At 37.6% G+C, this 16,427-nt stretch overlaps 1 protein-coding gene across 1 annotated transcript in view; it reads left to right on the top strand.

Annotated features, from left to right (window-relative positions):
* REPS2 (RALBP1 associated Eps domain containing 2) overlaps positions 1-16,427 on the top strand; it is a 219,323-nt gene that overhangs the window by 194,766 nt on the left and 8,130 nt on the right. Inside the window, exon 17 of the mRNA XM_040633929.1 lies at positions 4,741-4,846. Coding sequence (XP_040489863.1) covers positions 4,741-4,846 — 106 coding nt within the window. The remainder of the gene's footprint in view (positions 1-4,740; positions 4,847-16,427) is intronic.

Genomic DNA, 16,427 nt, shown 5'->3' with positions numbered 1-16,427 from the left:
CAGGGGCCCATCCCTGTGGAGGAGGTGGAAGGAGATGGAGCCAGTTACCAAAGGAGGAGGAAACCGTTAAGAGCTGGGCACACATGCTGTGGTGGTAGTGTAAGGAGGGGCATCAAGTTCTGATCAACATTTTTTAAACTATTTTGGTATAAGTACAGACTGACAAGAAATTACAAAATAGTACAGAACAGTCCTGTGGATCTTTCACCTAGTTTCTCCTAATGATTACATTTTACCTAGCTATAGTACAATATCAAAACCAGGAAACTGACATTGGGACAGCATATCTATAGTTCCATGCCATTTAATCACATGTGTAGAGTCTTGTAACTGCCACCGTAATCGAGGTACAGAAATCAGAACTACCCTTTCCTCCTCACCATTCCTTACCCCTGGCAACCATTGATCTGTTTTCCATCTCTAGAATTTTTTCATTTTGAGAATGTTATATAAATAGAATCACACAGCACGTGACCTTTTGAGTTTGGGTTTTTTCACTTGGCACAGTCCCTTGACATCAAGTTATGTATCTCAATCAGCACTGCTAAGCAATATTCTGTGGTATGGATGTGCCATAGTCTCTCGAGCCATTTACTTGTTGAGAGACATTTTGGTTGGGTCTAGTTGTTGAGCATTATAAATAAAGTTACTGTGAGCATCTTGTGTACAGGTTCTTGTGTGTGCATAAATTTTCATTTCCTTGGTGTAAATATCCAAGAGTATGATTGCTGGGTTGTGTGCTGAATGTATGTTTAGTTTTAAAAGAAACTGCCAAGTTGTTTTCCAAAAATGGCTGTACCATTTTACATTTTCACCAGCAATGGATGAGAGATGCAGTTTCTCCACATCCTCACTAGCCTTTGGTATTGTCACATTTTTTTTTTTTAATTTTAGCTGTTCAAATAGGTGGGTAGTTCTATCCTATCGTGGTCTGAATTTGCATTTCCCTAATGGCTAATGATGTCGAGTGTCTTTTCATGTGTGTATTTGCCATCATATATCCTCTTTGGTTACATGTCTCTTCATGTCCTTTGCCCATTTTCTAATTGAATTGTTTTTTTGCTGTTGAGATTTGAGAGTTCTTTTTCTATACTTTAAATATGTATCAATTGTCAGGAATGTGGTTTCTAAATATTTTCTCTCTGTAGCTTGTCATTTCATCCTCTTAACAGTCATTTGCAGTACAAAAGTTTTTAAAATTTTGAAGAAGTCCAACTTACTGATTTTTTTTCTTTTATGGATTGTGTTTTTGTTGTTATATCTAAAAACTCTTCACGAACAAGCCCTAGGTCCTGAAGATTTTTCTCTATGCTTTCTTCCAAGAGTTTTATAATTTTGCACTTTATATTTGAGTTGCTTGATCCATTTTGTGTTGTTTTATGTAAGATGAGAGATGTGGGTCAGGGTTCTTGGCCTGTGGATATTGAATTGCTTTGGTGCTGTCGGTTGAAAAGGTTATTCTTGGGGCGCCTGGGTGGCTCACTTGGTTGGGTGTCCAACTCTTGATTTCGGCTCAGGTCATGATCTCATGGGCTGTGGGATTGAGCCCTGCGTCCAGCTCCCCACTCTGTGCTCAGTGGTTGAGGGGGGCTGCTTGAAAGATTCTCTCCCTCTGCCCTTCCCCGCAGTGAGGCACGCTCTCTCCCTCTCTCTAAAAATAAATAAATAAATAAATAAATAAATAAATAAATAAATAAATCAATCTTAAAAAAAAATAAAAGAAAAAGCTATTCTTGCTCCATTGACTTGCTTTTGCACCTCTGTCAAAAGTAAGTTGTCTGTACTAGTGTGAGTGTGTTTCTGGATTCTCCATTCTGTTCCACTGATCAATGTGTGTTTCCCTCTGCCAATACCACACAGTCTTGATTACTGTCTTCATTACTTATTTACTTGATTACTATAGCTATATAATAAAATGTCTTCTATTTCTCCCACTTTTATTATGATTTTTCAAAATTGTTTTAGATATTCTAATTCCTCTGACTTTCCATATACATTTTAGAATAATTTTGTCTTGATCTACAAAAAGTCTTGCTGAGATTTCGATACAAATTGTGCTAAACCTTTGGGGCACCTCAGTGGCTCAGTTGGTTAAGCGTCTGCTTTCGGCTCAGGTCATGATCCTGGGGTCCTGCGACAGAGTGCCACATTGGGCTCCCTGCTCAGTGGGGAGCCTGCTTCTCCCTCTCCCCCTGCACCCCCCCCAGCTTGTGCTCTCTTGCATGTCTCTTTTTCTCTCAAATAAATAAATAAATAATCTAAAAAATTTTAAAAAAGGAATTGTTGTGTTAAACCTTTATATCAATCTGAGGAGAGTTGACATCTTTACTATGTTGAGTCATTCAGTCCATGAACATGATAAATGTTTCTCTGTTTATTTTGATCCTGTTTTTTCATTGCTGTTGTATAGTTTTCAGTATGTAAATCTTGTGTATGTTTTCATATATCTGAAAACTTCACTTCGAAGCTTTGTAAATGATACTGTATTTTTGATTTTTTCCTCAAGTGTTCAATGTTAGTGTATCAAAATTCTTTTGATTTTTTAAAAAGATTATTTATTTGAGAGAGAAAGGGGGGAGGAGAGGGGGGAGAGGAGCAAAGGAAGAGGGACAAGCAGACTCCACGCTGAGCGCATAGCCCAATGCAGAGCTTGATCCCACAACCCAGAGATCATGACTTGAGCCAAAATCAAGAGTCAGATGCTTGACTGAGCCACCCAGGTGCCCCCATTTTTTGATTTTTGTACGTTAATATTCTCTCCTCCAAACTTATTTCTATTCTTGCTGAAATCATTTATTCAGAGAATTTTTTTATAGATTCCTTAGAATTTTCTATGTCGATCATCATGTCATCTGCAGATAGGGACAGTTTCGTTCTTTTCAATATGTGTGCCTTTTATTTCCTTTTCTTGCATTACTATGTTGGCTAGGACTTCTAGCACTGTGTTGAAAATAGTAATGAAAGTAGAAATCCTTGCTTTGTTCCTCATCTCGGGGAAAGCATTCATTTTTTCATCATATATGATGTCAACTGTATTTTTTTTTGGTAAAAGTTCTTTATCAAGTTGAACAAGTTGGCCTCTATTCATAGTTTTCTGAGAGTTTTTATCATGAATGGGTATTGAGTTTTATCAGGTGATTTTTCTATATCAGTTGATACAGTTATGTGATTTTTTTCTTTCACTTGTCAGGATGGTGGATTACACTGATTGACTTTTGAATATTGAGTCAGCCTTGCTTCTCTGGAATAAAGCTCTCTTGGTCATGGTGTATAAGTTTTTAATACATTGCTAAATTCTATTTGCTAATATTTTGTTAAAGATTTTGCATCTATGTCTAGGAGAGATATTGTATCTAATTTATGTCTTGCTAGGCTGCCCCTTTCCAAGTCATTTGGCTAGAGAAAGCAGGATTTGGGTGGGGGGAGGCTTTTTACTGTCTGCCCTTATTGGCATTTATGAATTGCTGACTTCTCCACCAACCAGTCTGGGGTATATGAAGCAAAAAAGAAAACTTAGAGAATTCACTGCTATGTGTTTCCCTGGGTACTGAGTTCACTCTACTTTTTGGACTAATCTTATGTTTGTCTTATATATTATGTCCAGGATTTTAACTGTACTTGGTGGGGTAGAGAGAAGTATGTCTACTCCACATTGTCCAGAAACTGGAAATCCAATTCTTATCTTTTTAAAAGTAGATGTTAAAGCCTCTTCTCTGCCTATTTATGGATGGAAAAATTGATCTTTCTACTTCTTGGGGGAAGGGAGCATGCCTTCTGCAGATTAGCAGAGTGGGTAGCATAGTGTATATTCTCAGTGAATATTAATCAGATCTCCACAATGGTCACTGTACATTCCGGTTAAATGGCCCCGGCGTAGAACCTACCTCTCACTGATCGCACATATGTCTGTTTTCCTAGGGGAACTGAAATTGCCCTTTTGCTCTGAGAATTCAGTATTTTTTGCTGTGGGATAAAAGGCTGTAGGTTATACCGTCATGTTGATTTATCATCCCAACTGTAGACAGCTTTGAGGGAGAAAGAGGGTTCTAAGAATAATTAGGGCCATTCAGGCAGTGTAAGCAGAGACTGTAATGGGCAAAGTGGAACATATGGTCACCCTAGTTATACCTGTTCTGTGAATTTACTATTGACTTAATTTGGGAATAGTATTAAAACATTTTCTCAAGTCCCACAGATGTATGCTGGTGTGTGCACATGCGTGAGCATACTCACACACGTACACACACTCAAGCATTCATGCCTAATAATAAAGAAATGAAGGAGAGTTATATAGGCTGGCTAAGTTAATGTAGGATTTTTCCTAAAGAGAATGTTCTTCTATTCATTTCCTTCAGACTTGTCCACAGAGGCCACCTGCAGGTCTTTTAAATGCCATTAAGACTTACACAAAAAGGGCATTCTAGTTAATGTGGTTTGTCAGGAAGAAATACTTATTAAAATGTCTTGGAATAAATGGAATGCGAAGTTTGAAAAGGTCCAATTCACAGCTTTTCTTTCAAGTTAAAAATGGGAACTACTTCAGGTGTAAATAATTCATCCCGACAAATTTGTTTCGTTTGGTGTGTGCCTGCCTGCCTGTGAATATATGATTTTCTTTTTGGAGCCCTGTGACATTAGCCCCTTGTTAGTTGAGCACTTCTCATGAATCAGAGTGTTCTGACCAACAAGGGTCCGGACCTCTGAGTTCTATTTCACTGAACTATTTGTACTTTTTTATAGACAGTCTTCCAAACAGAAGAAGGCTATTCAGACTGCTATCCGCAAAAATAAAGAGGCAAATGCAGTGCTGGCCCGGCTGAACAGTGAACTCCAGCAGCAGCTCAAGGTAAGGAAATTCCCAAAATTGGATTACTAGGCTTTTCATCTGGTGGTTTTGTTTTGACCACTGGCCGAGCACCTGGTTCCATTCCTGTTGGTAAGACTTGGATCTTTGTCCTCAACCCTCTTTTGGAAGGCAGAGAATTGCTACACTTAGGTTTCGTGGGTTGGTTCTTGTGTGTTTAGAGGAAGAGTAGTAACTTGAATTTGCAGGCTGCATATTGTGTATTAGCGAACAGGACAGAGAATCCATTACAAAGGCTGTTGGAAGTATTCTTCATTGCCAAAAGCTTCTGGACAAGCCCTTGATTGTTTAGATCCTCCCTGAATAATGCTATACCTATTTAGGTGGTAGAGGGTAACCCTGATACTATCAAAGGCCCAAACCCTCCCTCGGGCAAATGGTTCCATATCACCTTCTCAAGAACATCACTCTTCTCCTTCCCACCTCTTTCTCTTCACCATTAATCTCCCCTGTATTAGTTTTCCAGGACTGCCATAACAAAGTACTACAGCCTTGGTGGCTGAAAGTACAGAAATCACTTCTCACAACTCTGGAGGCTAGAAGTCTGAAATCAAGGTGTAAGCAGAGCCGTGCTCCATTTCTGAAGGCTCTAGGGGAGAATCCTTCCTTCTTTCTTCCCAGCTTCTGGTAGTGGCTGGCAATCCTGGGCATTCCTTGGCTTCCAGATGTGTCATTCCAATATCTGTATCCACTGTCACATGGTGTTCTCTCTGGGTCTCTCTGGGTCTGTGTCCAAATTCCTCCTCTTATTGTGTCCTCTTCTTATAGGGACACCAGTCATTGAATTAAGGCCTTTCCTAATTTAGCATAACCTCATTTTAATTAAATTACATCCACAAAGGTCCTATTTCTCTATGAGCTCACATTTACAAGTGCTAGGGGTTAGCACTTAAGCATATCATTCTGGGGACACAGTTCTGCCTACTGCATCCCTTGATTCTCTACTGCATCATTCCCACCCACATAAACATGCTCCAGTATTGTCCATTATCTTGACCTCACATCCTTCTTCAACTGCAGCTTTCCCAACTAGGTTTCTTAGGAGTTGTTTTCATTTACTCTCCTTCCTCACCAACAGCTTTCTCTCTCTTCACTTCAGCGTGGCTTCGCTCTCCTCCATTCACACCCCTCCCACGACCAAATCCAATGGCCCTATTTCAATGTTATTTGACTTTTCAGAAGAATTCTACACAATTGGCCATTTTATCCTCTGAAATGGTTTTTCTCACTGGCTTTTGGGCTACTATACTTTTTTCATGTTCCTTCCACTACCTCCCTCTTCTCCCTGCTTCCCTCCCTTCCTGGTGCTTCTTCCTTAGCATTCTGTGCTATCTCTTCCTTCTTTGATTTCTCTTCTATTACTCCCCCTTTGCCCTGAAATTTTATTACGAACATTTTAAGCATACAAGAAAGGTTGAAAGAATCCTACAGTAAACACTTTTATAGCCACCTCTTTTAACATTTTACTGTACTTGTTTTTATCACCTATCTACCCCTCTGTTCATCAGTCTACCTTATTTTTAACATGTTTTTCAGTAAATTGTGGACATCTGTATGCATACCCTAAATATTGCAACATGCAGATCATTAACTAGAGTTCAGTATTTTTATAGGTTTTTCTGATGTTGTAAGTTTTATATACAACGAATGCACAGATCTTAAGTGTGCCATTTGCTGAGGTTTTACAAATACATATACTTATGGAACCCAAACCCCTATCAAGATATAGAGCGTTCCCATCACCCTACCTGGCTCCCTCATGGTCCTTCCCTATCAATTCCTGCCCCTCCCACACACAGGCAACCACTGTTCTTACTTTGTTATGCCATAGTGTTGTTTATTCTGTAACTTTATATAAATGGTGTTCTTGAACAGATACTTTTATGTAAAGCTTATTTCACTTATTATTACATTTTTGAGATTCACTGATATTGCATGGGTCAGTAACCCATTCCTTTTTACCGCCAGATAGTATGTCATTGAGTGGTTATGCCGCAGTTTTGTTATCAGCTCTATTAATAGACACCTGAGCTGTTGCCGGTTTTTGGCTATTTTGAAGAAAACCACATTCTTGAATAAGTCTTTGTGTGGAAATATGTCCTCATTTCTCTTGGGGAAGTACCTAAGATTCGGGTACCTAAGTTTGCTTTTCCCTCTGCCTCTGCTGCTCCCCCGGCTTGTGTGCTCTTGCTCTCTCCATCAAATAAAATTTAAAAAAAAAAAAGAAAAAAAAAAGAAAAAAGAAACTGCTAGAGCTTTTCCCAAAGTGGTTGTAGCATTTTGTACTCCTCCCACTAGAGCGTGAGAGTTCCTGTTCTTCCACATCCTTGCCGACATTTGGTGATGGTCTTTAATTTTAGTTGATCCTGTGGTGATTTAGTTTTTATTTTGCAGCTCCTTGATGCTTAATTTTGCTGGGCATTTTTTATTACAATTATTTACCTTTCATGTATTTTATTTTATGAAGGTCTGTTCAAAATATCCGGCCATTTTAAAAATTATTTTTGGTCTTTTTTCGTGGCATTGTAAGTAGATGCTTTTTATAAATTATCTTGGTTATTAGTCCTTTGTCAGATACCTGTTTTGTAAATGTTTTCGCTCAGTCTTTCATTTTCTTAACTATCTTTTCAAGAACAGACGTTTTTCATTTTTATAAAGTCTAGTTTATCATTTTTTTTCTCTTATAGTTCTTATTTTCTTCCTATTATATAAGGAAACTGCCTACATCTAAATTGTGAAGATAATCTCCTATGTTTTCTTTTAAAGGCATTATTGTTTTAGCTTTTGCATTTAGGTCTTAAGTTACTTTTTAAAACTACTTTATTGAGGTATGATTGACACAAAACAAAAGGATGTGTATTTAATGTATGCAATGTGATACATACAGTTGAAAGATAATTATATATCCATGGACCCATCATCAGAACTTATGCCATAAAACTATTCATCACATCTAAAAGTTTCCTTCCCCCTTTTATTATTATTATTATCGTTATTATTATTTTGTGTACGTGACAAGAACACTTAACATAAGATCTACCCTCTTGGCAAATTTTTAATTATACACTACACTATAATTAATTGTAGGCACTATGCTGTATAGTTGATCTCTAGGCCTTACTCATTCTGTATAACTGAAACTTTGTACCTTTTGAATAGTATTTCCCCATTTCCACCGGCCCCTGACAACCACCATTCTATACTCTCCTTCTGAGTTTGACTATTGAAGATTCCTCATATGAGTGGTGTCACTTAGCATTTGTCCTTCTGTGTCTGGCTTATTTCCCTTAGCATAATGTCCTCCAGGTTTTATCTATGTTGTTGCAAATGGCTGAATTTCTTTCTTTTTAAAGGCTGAATAATATTCCATTGTATGTATATATGTTTTCTTTATCCATTTGTCCATTGGTAGACATTTGGGTTCCTTCCATGTCTTGGCTATTGTAAATAATGCTACAGTGAACATGAGAGTACAGATATCTCTTCAAGATACTGATTTTAATTCCTTGGATATATACCCAGATGCTGGATCATATTTGGTAGTTCTATTTTTTCAGCTTTATTGAGATATAATTGACATATAACACTGTGTATAGGTATACAGCATGTTGATTTGATATATTTACATATTGTAATATGATTATCATAGTATTGTTAATACCTTTGTCACCTCACATAATTACCAATTCTTTTACGCGGTGAGAACATTTAAGATTTACTCTCTTGGCAACTTTCAAGTATGTAATACAGTATTGCTAAGTATAGTCACCATGTTGTACATTAGATCCCTAGAACTTATTCATCTTATAACCAGAACTTTGCACCCTTGGTTAACATCTCTCCATTTCCCCTGCAGCTCCTGGCAACTTCCATTTTTCTTTCTGTTTCTATGAATTTGGCTTTTCTACATTCCACACACAGGTGATATCACAGTATTTGCCTTTCTCTGTCTGACTTATTTCCCTTGGCATAGTGCCCACAGGTCCATCTATGTCACAAATGACAGGATTTCCTTCTTTCTTATGGCTGAATAGTACTCCATTTTATGTATGTACTACATCTTTATCCATTCATCTGTAGACAGATACTAATGTTGTCATAGCTTGACTATTGTAAATAATGCTGCAGTGAACATGGGAGGGAAGATATCTCTTTGAGATCCTGATTTTTATTTCATTTGGGTATCTGGAAGTGGGATTGCTGCATCATATGGTAGTTTTTTTTTTTAAATTGAGGAACCTCCATGCTGGTTTCCATGGTGGCTGCACCAATTTACGTTCCTACCAACAGTGCACAAGGATTCCCTTTTCTCCACGTTTTTGGCAACACTTATCTCTTACCTTTTTGATAATAGCCAGGTGTGAGGTGGTATCTCATTGTAGTTTTTTTTTTTTAAGTAGTCTCCACACCCAACGTGGGGCTTGAACTCACAGCCCTGAGATCAAGAGTTGCATGCTCCACCAACTGAGCCAGCCAGGTGCCTCTCATTGTGGTTTTGATTTACATTGGTGATTGCTGATGTTGGACATCTTTTTACATACCTGTTGGTCATTTTTTTTTGGTATGTTGTGTTTCCATTTTCATTTGTTTCAAGATAGTTTTTGATTTCTTCTTTGACCTATTGGTTGTTCAGGAGTGTGTTAATTTTTACATATTTGTGAATTTTTCAGCTTTCTTCCTATTAGTTGATTTCTACTTTCATAACATTGTGGTCAGAAAAGATACTTGGTATGATTTCAATCTTCTTAAGTTTTTTAGGACTCGTTTTGTGACCTATTGTGATATATCCTGGAGAGTGTTCCTTGTGTACGTGACTATGTATTCTGCTGCTTTGGATGGAATGTTCTTTCTGTCTCTTAGGTCCATTTGGTCTAAAGTATAGCTCAAGTTCAACATTTCTTTATTGATTTTCTGTCTGGATGATATATGCATTGATTTCTCCCTTCAGATCTGTTATTTGCTTAATGTATTTAGGTGCTCTGATGTTGGGTACATATATATTTACAGCCATTATATTTTCTTGGTGAATTAACCATTTTACCACTTTATAATGACCTTCTTTGCCTCTTGTTACAGTTTTTGGCTGAAATTCTTTTTTTTATGAGTTAAATATAGCTACGTTGCTCTCTTGGTTTTCATGTGCATGAATTACTCTTTTTCATCCCTTCACTTTGAGCCTTGTGTGTGACCCTAAAGCTGAAGTGAGCTTCTTGTAGATAACATATTGTTGGGTCTTGTTTTTAGCCACTTTATGCCTTTCGGTTGGAGAATTTAATTCATTTACATTTGAAGTAATTATTGATAGGTAAGGACTTACTAATGCCATCTTATTGTTTTCTGGCTGTTTTGTAGTTCCTTTGTTCCTTTCTTCCTCACTTACTGCCTTCTTTTGTGTATCGATGATTTTCTGTAGTAGTATGCTTTGATTGTCTTCTCTTTATCTTTTGTGAATTTACTGTAGGTTTTTGCTTTGTGGTTAACTGTGAGGCTTATATAAAACATAGCTATAACAGTCTATTTTATGCTGATAACTTTGATTGCATATAATAACTCTACCCTTTTACTCCCCCCATTTTTGTTTTTGATGTCACAGTTTACCTCTTTTTATATTGTGTATCCAGTAGCAAATTATTGTGGCTGTAGCTATATTTGTAATTTTTATTGCCTTAATTGTATTAATTCCTGTTAAAAGTTCTATCTCACTTTTTTTTCCTCAAGGTATTAACTGGATGCTAGTCGTTCTAGCATTGTGCCTATTAGTGTTTTATGTTCTTGATTTTTAGGATGTTAAATCATAGAGTTTTAAGGGAGCTTGGAAACCCTCCTTCAACAGATGGGCATAGCAAGGCCCTTGAAATCTGTGTGACTGGCCCATGGTCACTTAGCTACCATGTGACAGAGCAGAGGAGGAGTAATACCAAGTCTCCAACACCTTTGGCACTCTCCTTCCCCATATGCTACTGATTTGCTTTTTATTTATTTTTTATTATTGAAGTATAGTTGACATACAATGTTACATTAGTTTCAGGTGTATAACAGTGATTCTGTAATTCTGTATATTACTCAACACTCACTACCACAAATGTAGTCACCATCTGTCACTGCATAATGTTATTATAATATTATTGACTGTATTCCCTATGCGGTACTTTTCATCTCCATGACTTATTTATTTTATAACTGGAATTTTGTACCTCTTTTTTTTAATGATTTTTTATTATATTATGTTAGTCACCATACAGTACATCCCCAGTTTCCGATGTAAGGCTCGATGATTCATTAGTTGTGTATAACACCCAGTGCACCATGCAATACGTGCCCTCCTTACTACCCATCACCAGTCTATCCCATTCCCCCACCCCCCTCCCCTCTGAGGCCCTCAGTTTGTTTCTCATAGTCCATAGTCTCTCATGCTTCATTCCCCCTTCTGATTACCCCCCCCTTTCTTTATCCCTTTCTTCCCCTATCGATCATCCTAGTTCTTATGTTCCATAGATGATAGAAATCATATGATAGTTGTCTTTCTCTGCTTGACTTATTTCACTTAGCATTATCTCCTCCAGTGCCGTCCATGTTGTAGCAAATGTTGAGAACTCGTTCTTTCTGATAGCTGAGTAATATTCCATTGTATATATGGACCACAACTTCTTAATCCAGTCATCTGTTGAAGGGCATCTCGGCTCCTTCCACGATTTAGCTATTGTGGACATTGCTGCTATGAACATTGGGGTGCATATGGCCCTTCTCTTTATTACGTCTGTATCTTTGGGGGTAAACACCTAGTAGTGCAATGGCTGGATCATAGGGTAGCTCAATTTTTAACTTTTTAAGGGACCTCCACACTGTTTTCCAGAGTGGCTGTACCAACTTGCATTCCCACCAACAATGTAGGATGGATCCCCTTTCTCCACATCCTCTCCAACAATTGTTGTTTGGAATTTTGTACCTCTTAATCTACTTCACCTATTTTGCCCATCCTTCTACTCACCTCCTCTTTGGCATCCCTCAGTTCTATGTATTTAAAAGTCTGGTTTTTTTGTTTGTTCATTTGTTTTATTTTTCAGATTCCATGTATAAATGGAATCATATGGTATTTGTCATTCTCTGTCTGATGTATTTCACTTAGCATTGTACCTTCTAAGGCTATCCATGTTGTTGCAGATGGCAGGATTTCATTCTTTTTTATGACTAATATTCCAGTGTGTGTGTGTGTGAGTGTGTGTGTGTGTGTGTATCACTTTTTTTTAACCCATTCATCTGTTGATAGACACTTGGGTTGCTTTTGTATTTTGGCTATTTTAAATAATACTGCAGTAAACATAGGGGTGCCTATATCTTTTTGAATTAGTGTTTCTTATTTTCTTTGGATAAACACTGAATATTAGAATTACTGGATCATATGGTAGTTCTATTTTTTCCCTTTTGTTGAGGAACCTTCATACGGTTTTCCATAGTGGCTGCACCAATTTACATTCCCACAAACAGTTCATGAGGGTTCCTTTTTCTTCATATCCTCACCAACACTTGTTATTTCTTATCTTTTTGATAGTAGCCATTTTGACAGGTGTAAGGTGATATCTCATTGTGGTTTTGACTTGCCTTTCTCCAATAACTAGTGATGTTGAACATCTTTTCATGTGTCTGGTGGTCATTTGTATGTCTTCTTTGGAAAAATGTCTATTTAGGTCCTCTGCCCATTTTTTAATTGGATTGGGTTTTTTTTTTTTTTTTTTGGTGTTGAGTTGTATAAGTTCTTTATATATTTTGAATATTAATCCCTCATCAGATAAATCATTTGCAAATGTCTTCCCTTATTCAGTAGGTTGCCTTTTTTTGATGGTTCTCTTTGCTGTGCAAAAGCTTTTTATTTTGGTATAGTCCTATTAGTTTATTTTTGCTTTTGTTTCCCTTGCCTGAGGAGACCTATCCATTAATGTTGCTAAGGCTGATTACCAAGAGATTACTTCCTATGTTTTCTTTTAGGAGTTTTATAATTTCAGATTTCACATTTAATCTTAATCCACTTTGAATTTATTTTTGCATATAGTGTAAGAAAATGGTCCAATTTCATTCTTTTGCATGTAGCTGTCCAGTTTTCCCAGCACCATTTATTGAAGAGACTGTCTTTTTCCCATTGGATATTCTTGCCTCCTTTGTCATAGATTAATTGACCCTATAAGTGTGAGTTTATTTCTGGGCTCTCTATTCTGTTCTGTTGATCGTATGTATCTGTTTTTGTGCCAGTACCATACGGTTTTGTTTACTACAGTTTTGTGTATTTTGAAATCTGGGCTTGTGCTACCTCCAGCTTTGTTCTTCTTTCTCAAATTGCTTTGGCTATTTGAGGTCTTTTGTGGTTCCATGCAAAATTTAGGATTATTTGTTGTAGTTCTGTGAAAAAATGCTGTTGGTATTTTGATAAGGATTGCATTGACTCTATAGATTGCTTTGGATAGTATGGACATTTTAACAATATTTGTTTCCCCAGTCCATGAGCATGGAATATCTTTCCATTTGTTTTTGTCATCTTCAATTTCTTTCATCAATGTCTTATAGTTTTCAGAGTATAGGTCTTTCACCTCCTTGGTTTATTTTATTCTTTTTGATGCAAATGTCAATGGGATTGTTTTCTTAATTTCTCTTTCTGCTACTTCATTATTAGTATTTAGAAATGCAAGAGGTTTCTGTATATTTTGTATTCTGCAACTAAACTGAATTCACTTATTCTGATATTTTTTTTGTGCCGTCTTTAGGGTCTTCTATGTCTAATATGCTCATCTGCAAACAGTGGCAGTTTTACTTTATTTTTACTGGTTTAGTTGCCTTTTATTTCTTTTTCTTGTCTGATTGCTACAGCTAAGATTTCCAGTACTGTGTTGAATAAAAGTGGTGAGAGTAGAGTAGACATCCTCATCTTCTTCCTTATCTTAGAGGTAATGCTTTCAGTTTTTCACCATTGAGCATGATGTTAGCTGTGGGTTTTTCATTAGATGGCCTTTATTATGTTGAGATATATCACCTCTAAACCCATTTTGTTGAGAGTCTTTATCATGAATGAATGTTGTACTTTGTCAGTTGTGTTTTTTGCATCCATTGAGATAGTCATAGGGTTTTTATCCTTCCTCTTGATAATGTGTGATGTATCACATTGGTCGATTTGTAAATAGCTATAGGTATCTTTAATTCTCTTGTCCTTTTACCTTGTAATAGAGTTAAGTGGTTAACACCCCATCATATTACAGTATTAGAGTATTCTGAATCTTACTGTATACTGACATTTACCAGTGTGTTGTATTTTTTTATGTTTCATATTGCTGATTAGCATCCTTTCATTTCAGCTTGAAGAACTCCTTTCTGCCTTTCCTGGCAAGGCTGGTCTAATGTTGATGAACCCACTAAGCTTTTGTTTTTCTGGGAAAGTGTTTAATCCTTCTTCATTTCTGAAGGATTACTTTGACAAATAGAGTGTTTTTTGTTGGCACTTTTTTATTCTTTTTGCACTTCGAATATATTATCCCACTGTATCCTGGCCTGTCTGTAAGGTGCTTGCTGTGAAATCAGCTGAAAGTCCTTTGGGGGTTCACTTGTAAGTTACGGACTTCTTTTCTCTTGCTGCTTCTAAGATGGTCTCTCTTTGATTTTTGACAATTTTATTATAATGAATCTTGAAGAGGAGCTCTTTAAGTTGAGTTTGGTAATCTATGAGCTTTATGAACTTGGATCCATATTTGTCTGTAGTTTTGGGAAGTTCTCAGCCATTGTTTATTTAAATAAGTTTTCTGCCCCTGTCTCTTTTCAACTTCTGGAAGTCCAGCAAATCACATATTATTTCTTTTGATGTTACCCTATAGATAATGTAGCCTTTCTTCACTCTTTTTGACTCTTCTTTTTTTTGTTCTCTTCTGACTGTATAATTTTAAAGTTCTGTCTTCTGTCTTATAGATTCTTTCTTCTGTTTGATCCATTTTGATGTTTTTGCTCTCGATTGTAATTTTCCTTTCATTCATTCTTCAGCTCCAGAATTTCTCTTTGGTTCTTTTTTATGACTTCTCTCTCTTTGTTAGACTTCTTATTTTGTTTGTGTAATGTGGTTTTCCTGATTTTGTTTTTCGTGTTCTCTTGTAGCTCAGTGAATTTTCTTAAAACAGCTATTTTCAATTCTTTAGCAGGTAAATCACAGATCTCCATGTCTTTGGGATTGGTTACTGGACATTACTGCAACATTTTGTTGGTGTCATATTTCCTTAATTTTTCATGTTCCTTGAAATTTTGCATTGCTGTCTTCATATTTGAAGTAGCAGTCACTTCCTGCAGTCTTAATTAACTGCCTTCAGGAGACGAGTATGTTTCATCAGTCCTGCTAGGGATTCTGAGGTTTTCTCAGACCTTTTATGAATGTACCTGCTTGACATTTCTTGCTCCTTCCTGTGGCAGAATTATTTTTTTTTTTTTTAAAGATTTTATTTATTTATTTGACAGAGAGAGAGACAGCCAGCGAGAGAGGGAACACAAGCAGGGGGAGTGGGAGAGGAAGAAGCAGGCCCACAGCGGAGGAGCCTGATGTGGGACTCGATCCCGGAACGCCGGGATCACGCCCTGAGCCGAAGGCAGGCGCTTAACCGCTGTGCCACCCAGGCGCCCCCTGTGGCAGAATTATTAAGCTTATATGCCTTCTCCTGATCCTGCAAAACACCAGGCCAAGTGTTAGCAGCCTCTCTTTTGTTTTCCCAAAGGTGGCATTAAAGCCAATTTTGTGGTCTCTCCATGACCCACAGATTTGAGCCAGCACAGCCTTTCTGCATGTGCTTACCAGCCACCTGCCAAAGTTTGCTGCCAAGGGAGTGTGAACAGGTATCTGGTACAGGATAGGGGTGTGTGTATGCACGTGTGTATGTGAGAGAGAGAGTAAGGTTAGAGGTGTGCTGGTAGGTACCCTGTGGGCAGTTGGGGGATTCCCAGAAGCTCATGAGTAGGCTTCTTATTGAGTCCTGCAACACATTTAGTAGGATCCATGTTTCCTTTAATACCTTTTGAGGGTCCTATCTGCCACTCTCCCAGCTACTTTTGTCTCTTGGTCATGCAGTTCATAATTTAGTACCCTGGACAGGGCAAGAGAGATGTGAGCCTCTTTGGCAGTGTCCCACACAGCTGGGGAAGCTGGGTGTGTACTCACACACTCCTGTTTCCCCCATGGGAGAAATCATGGGCTGAGAAGATTTCTCTTGGCCCTAAGCTGTACTACCTTGTGGAGGAGGGTGATGGGAGTAAAATTGTACAGTTCCTCTTATTCCCTCCAGTGCATCCAAACTATTTTTTTTAATTTTAATTTTTTTTTTTGGCTCTAGCATTGTGCTAGAACTTCTGTGCTGGAAATTTAAGACTTCCACCAAGTCTCTGTCATCCATGGGTGATTGTCTAAAACATGTTTTCCATAGACTCCCAAATGGTGGCTAAGAGGGTCTAGAGCTGGTTCAGAGGACAGTGCAGGGTTCCAAGCTGGGACTGAGGCCTGTGTGCCTATTACCCTAATACATGCTGGGTGAGACTCCTCCTGGATCTCTTA

The sequence above is a fragment of the Ursus maritimus genome (assembly GCF_017311325.1).
Source record: "Ursus maritimus isolate PB19 chromosome X unlocalized genomic scaffold, ASM1731132v1 scaffold_X1, whole genome shotgun sequence".
In the NCBI taxonomy this organism is placed as follows: Eukaryota; Metazoa; Chordata; class Mammalia; order Carnivora; family Ursidae; genus Ursus; species Ursus maritimus.
Note: the sequence above shows the minus strand (reverse complement) of the source record. Positions and strands in the feature narration are given on the sequence as shown.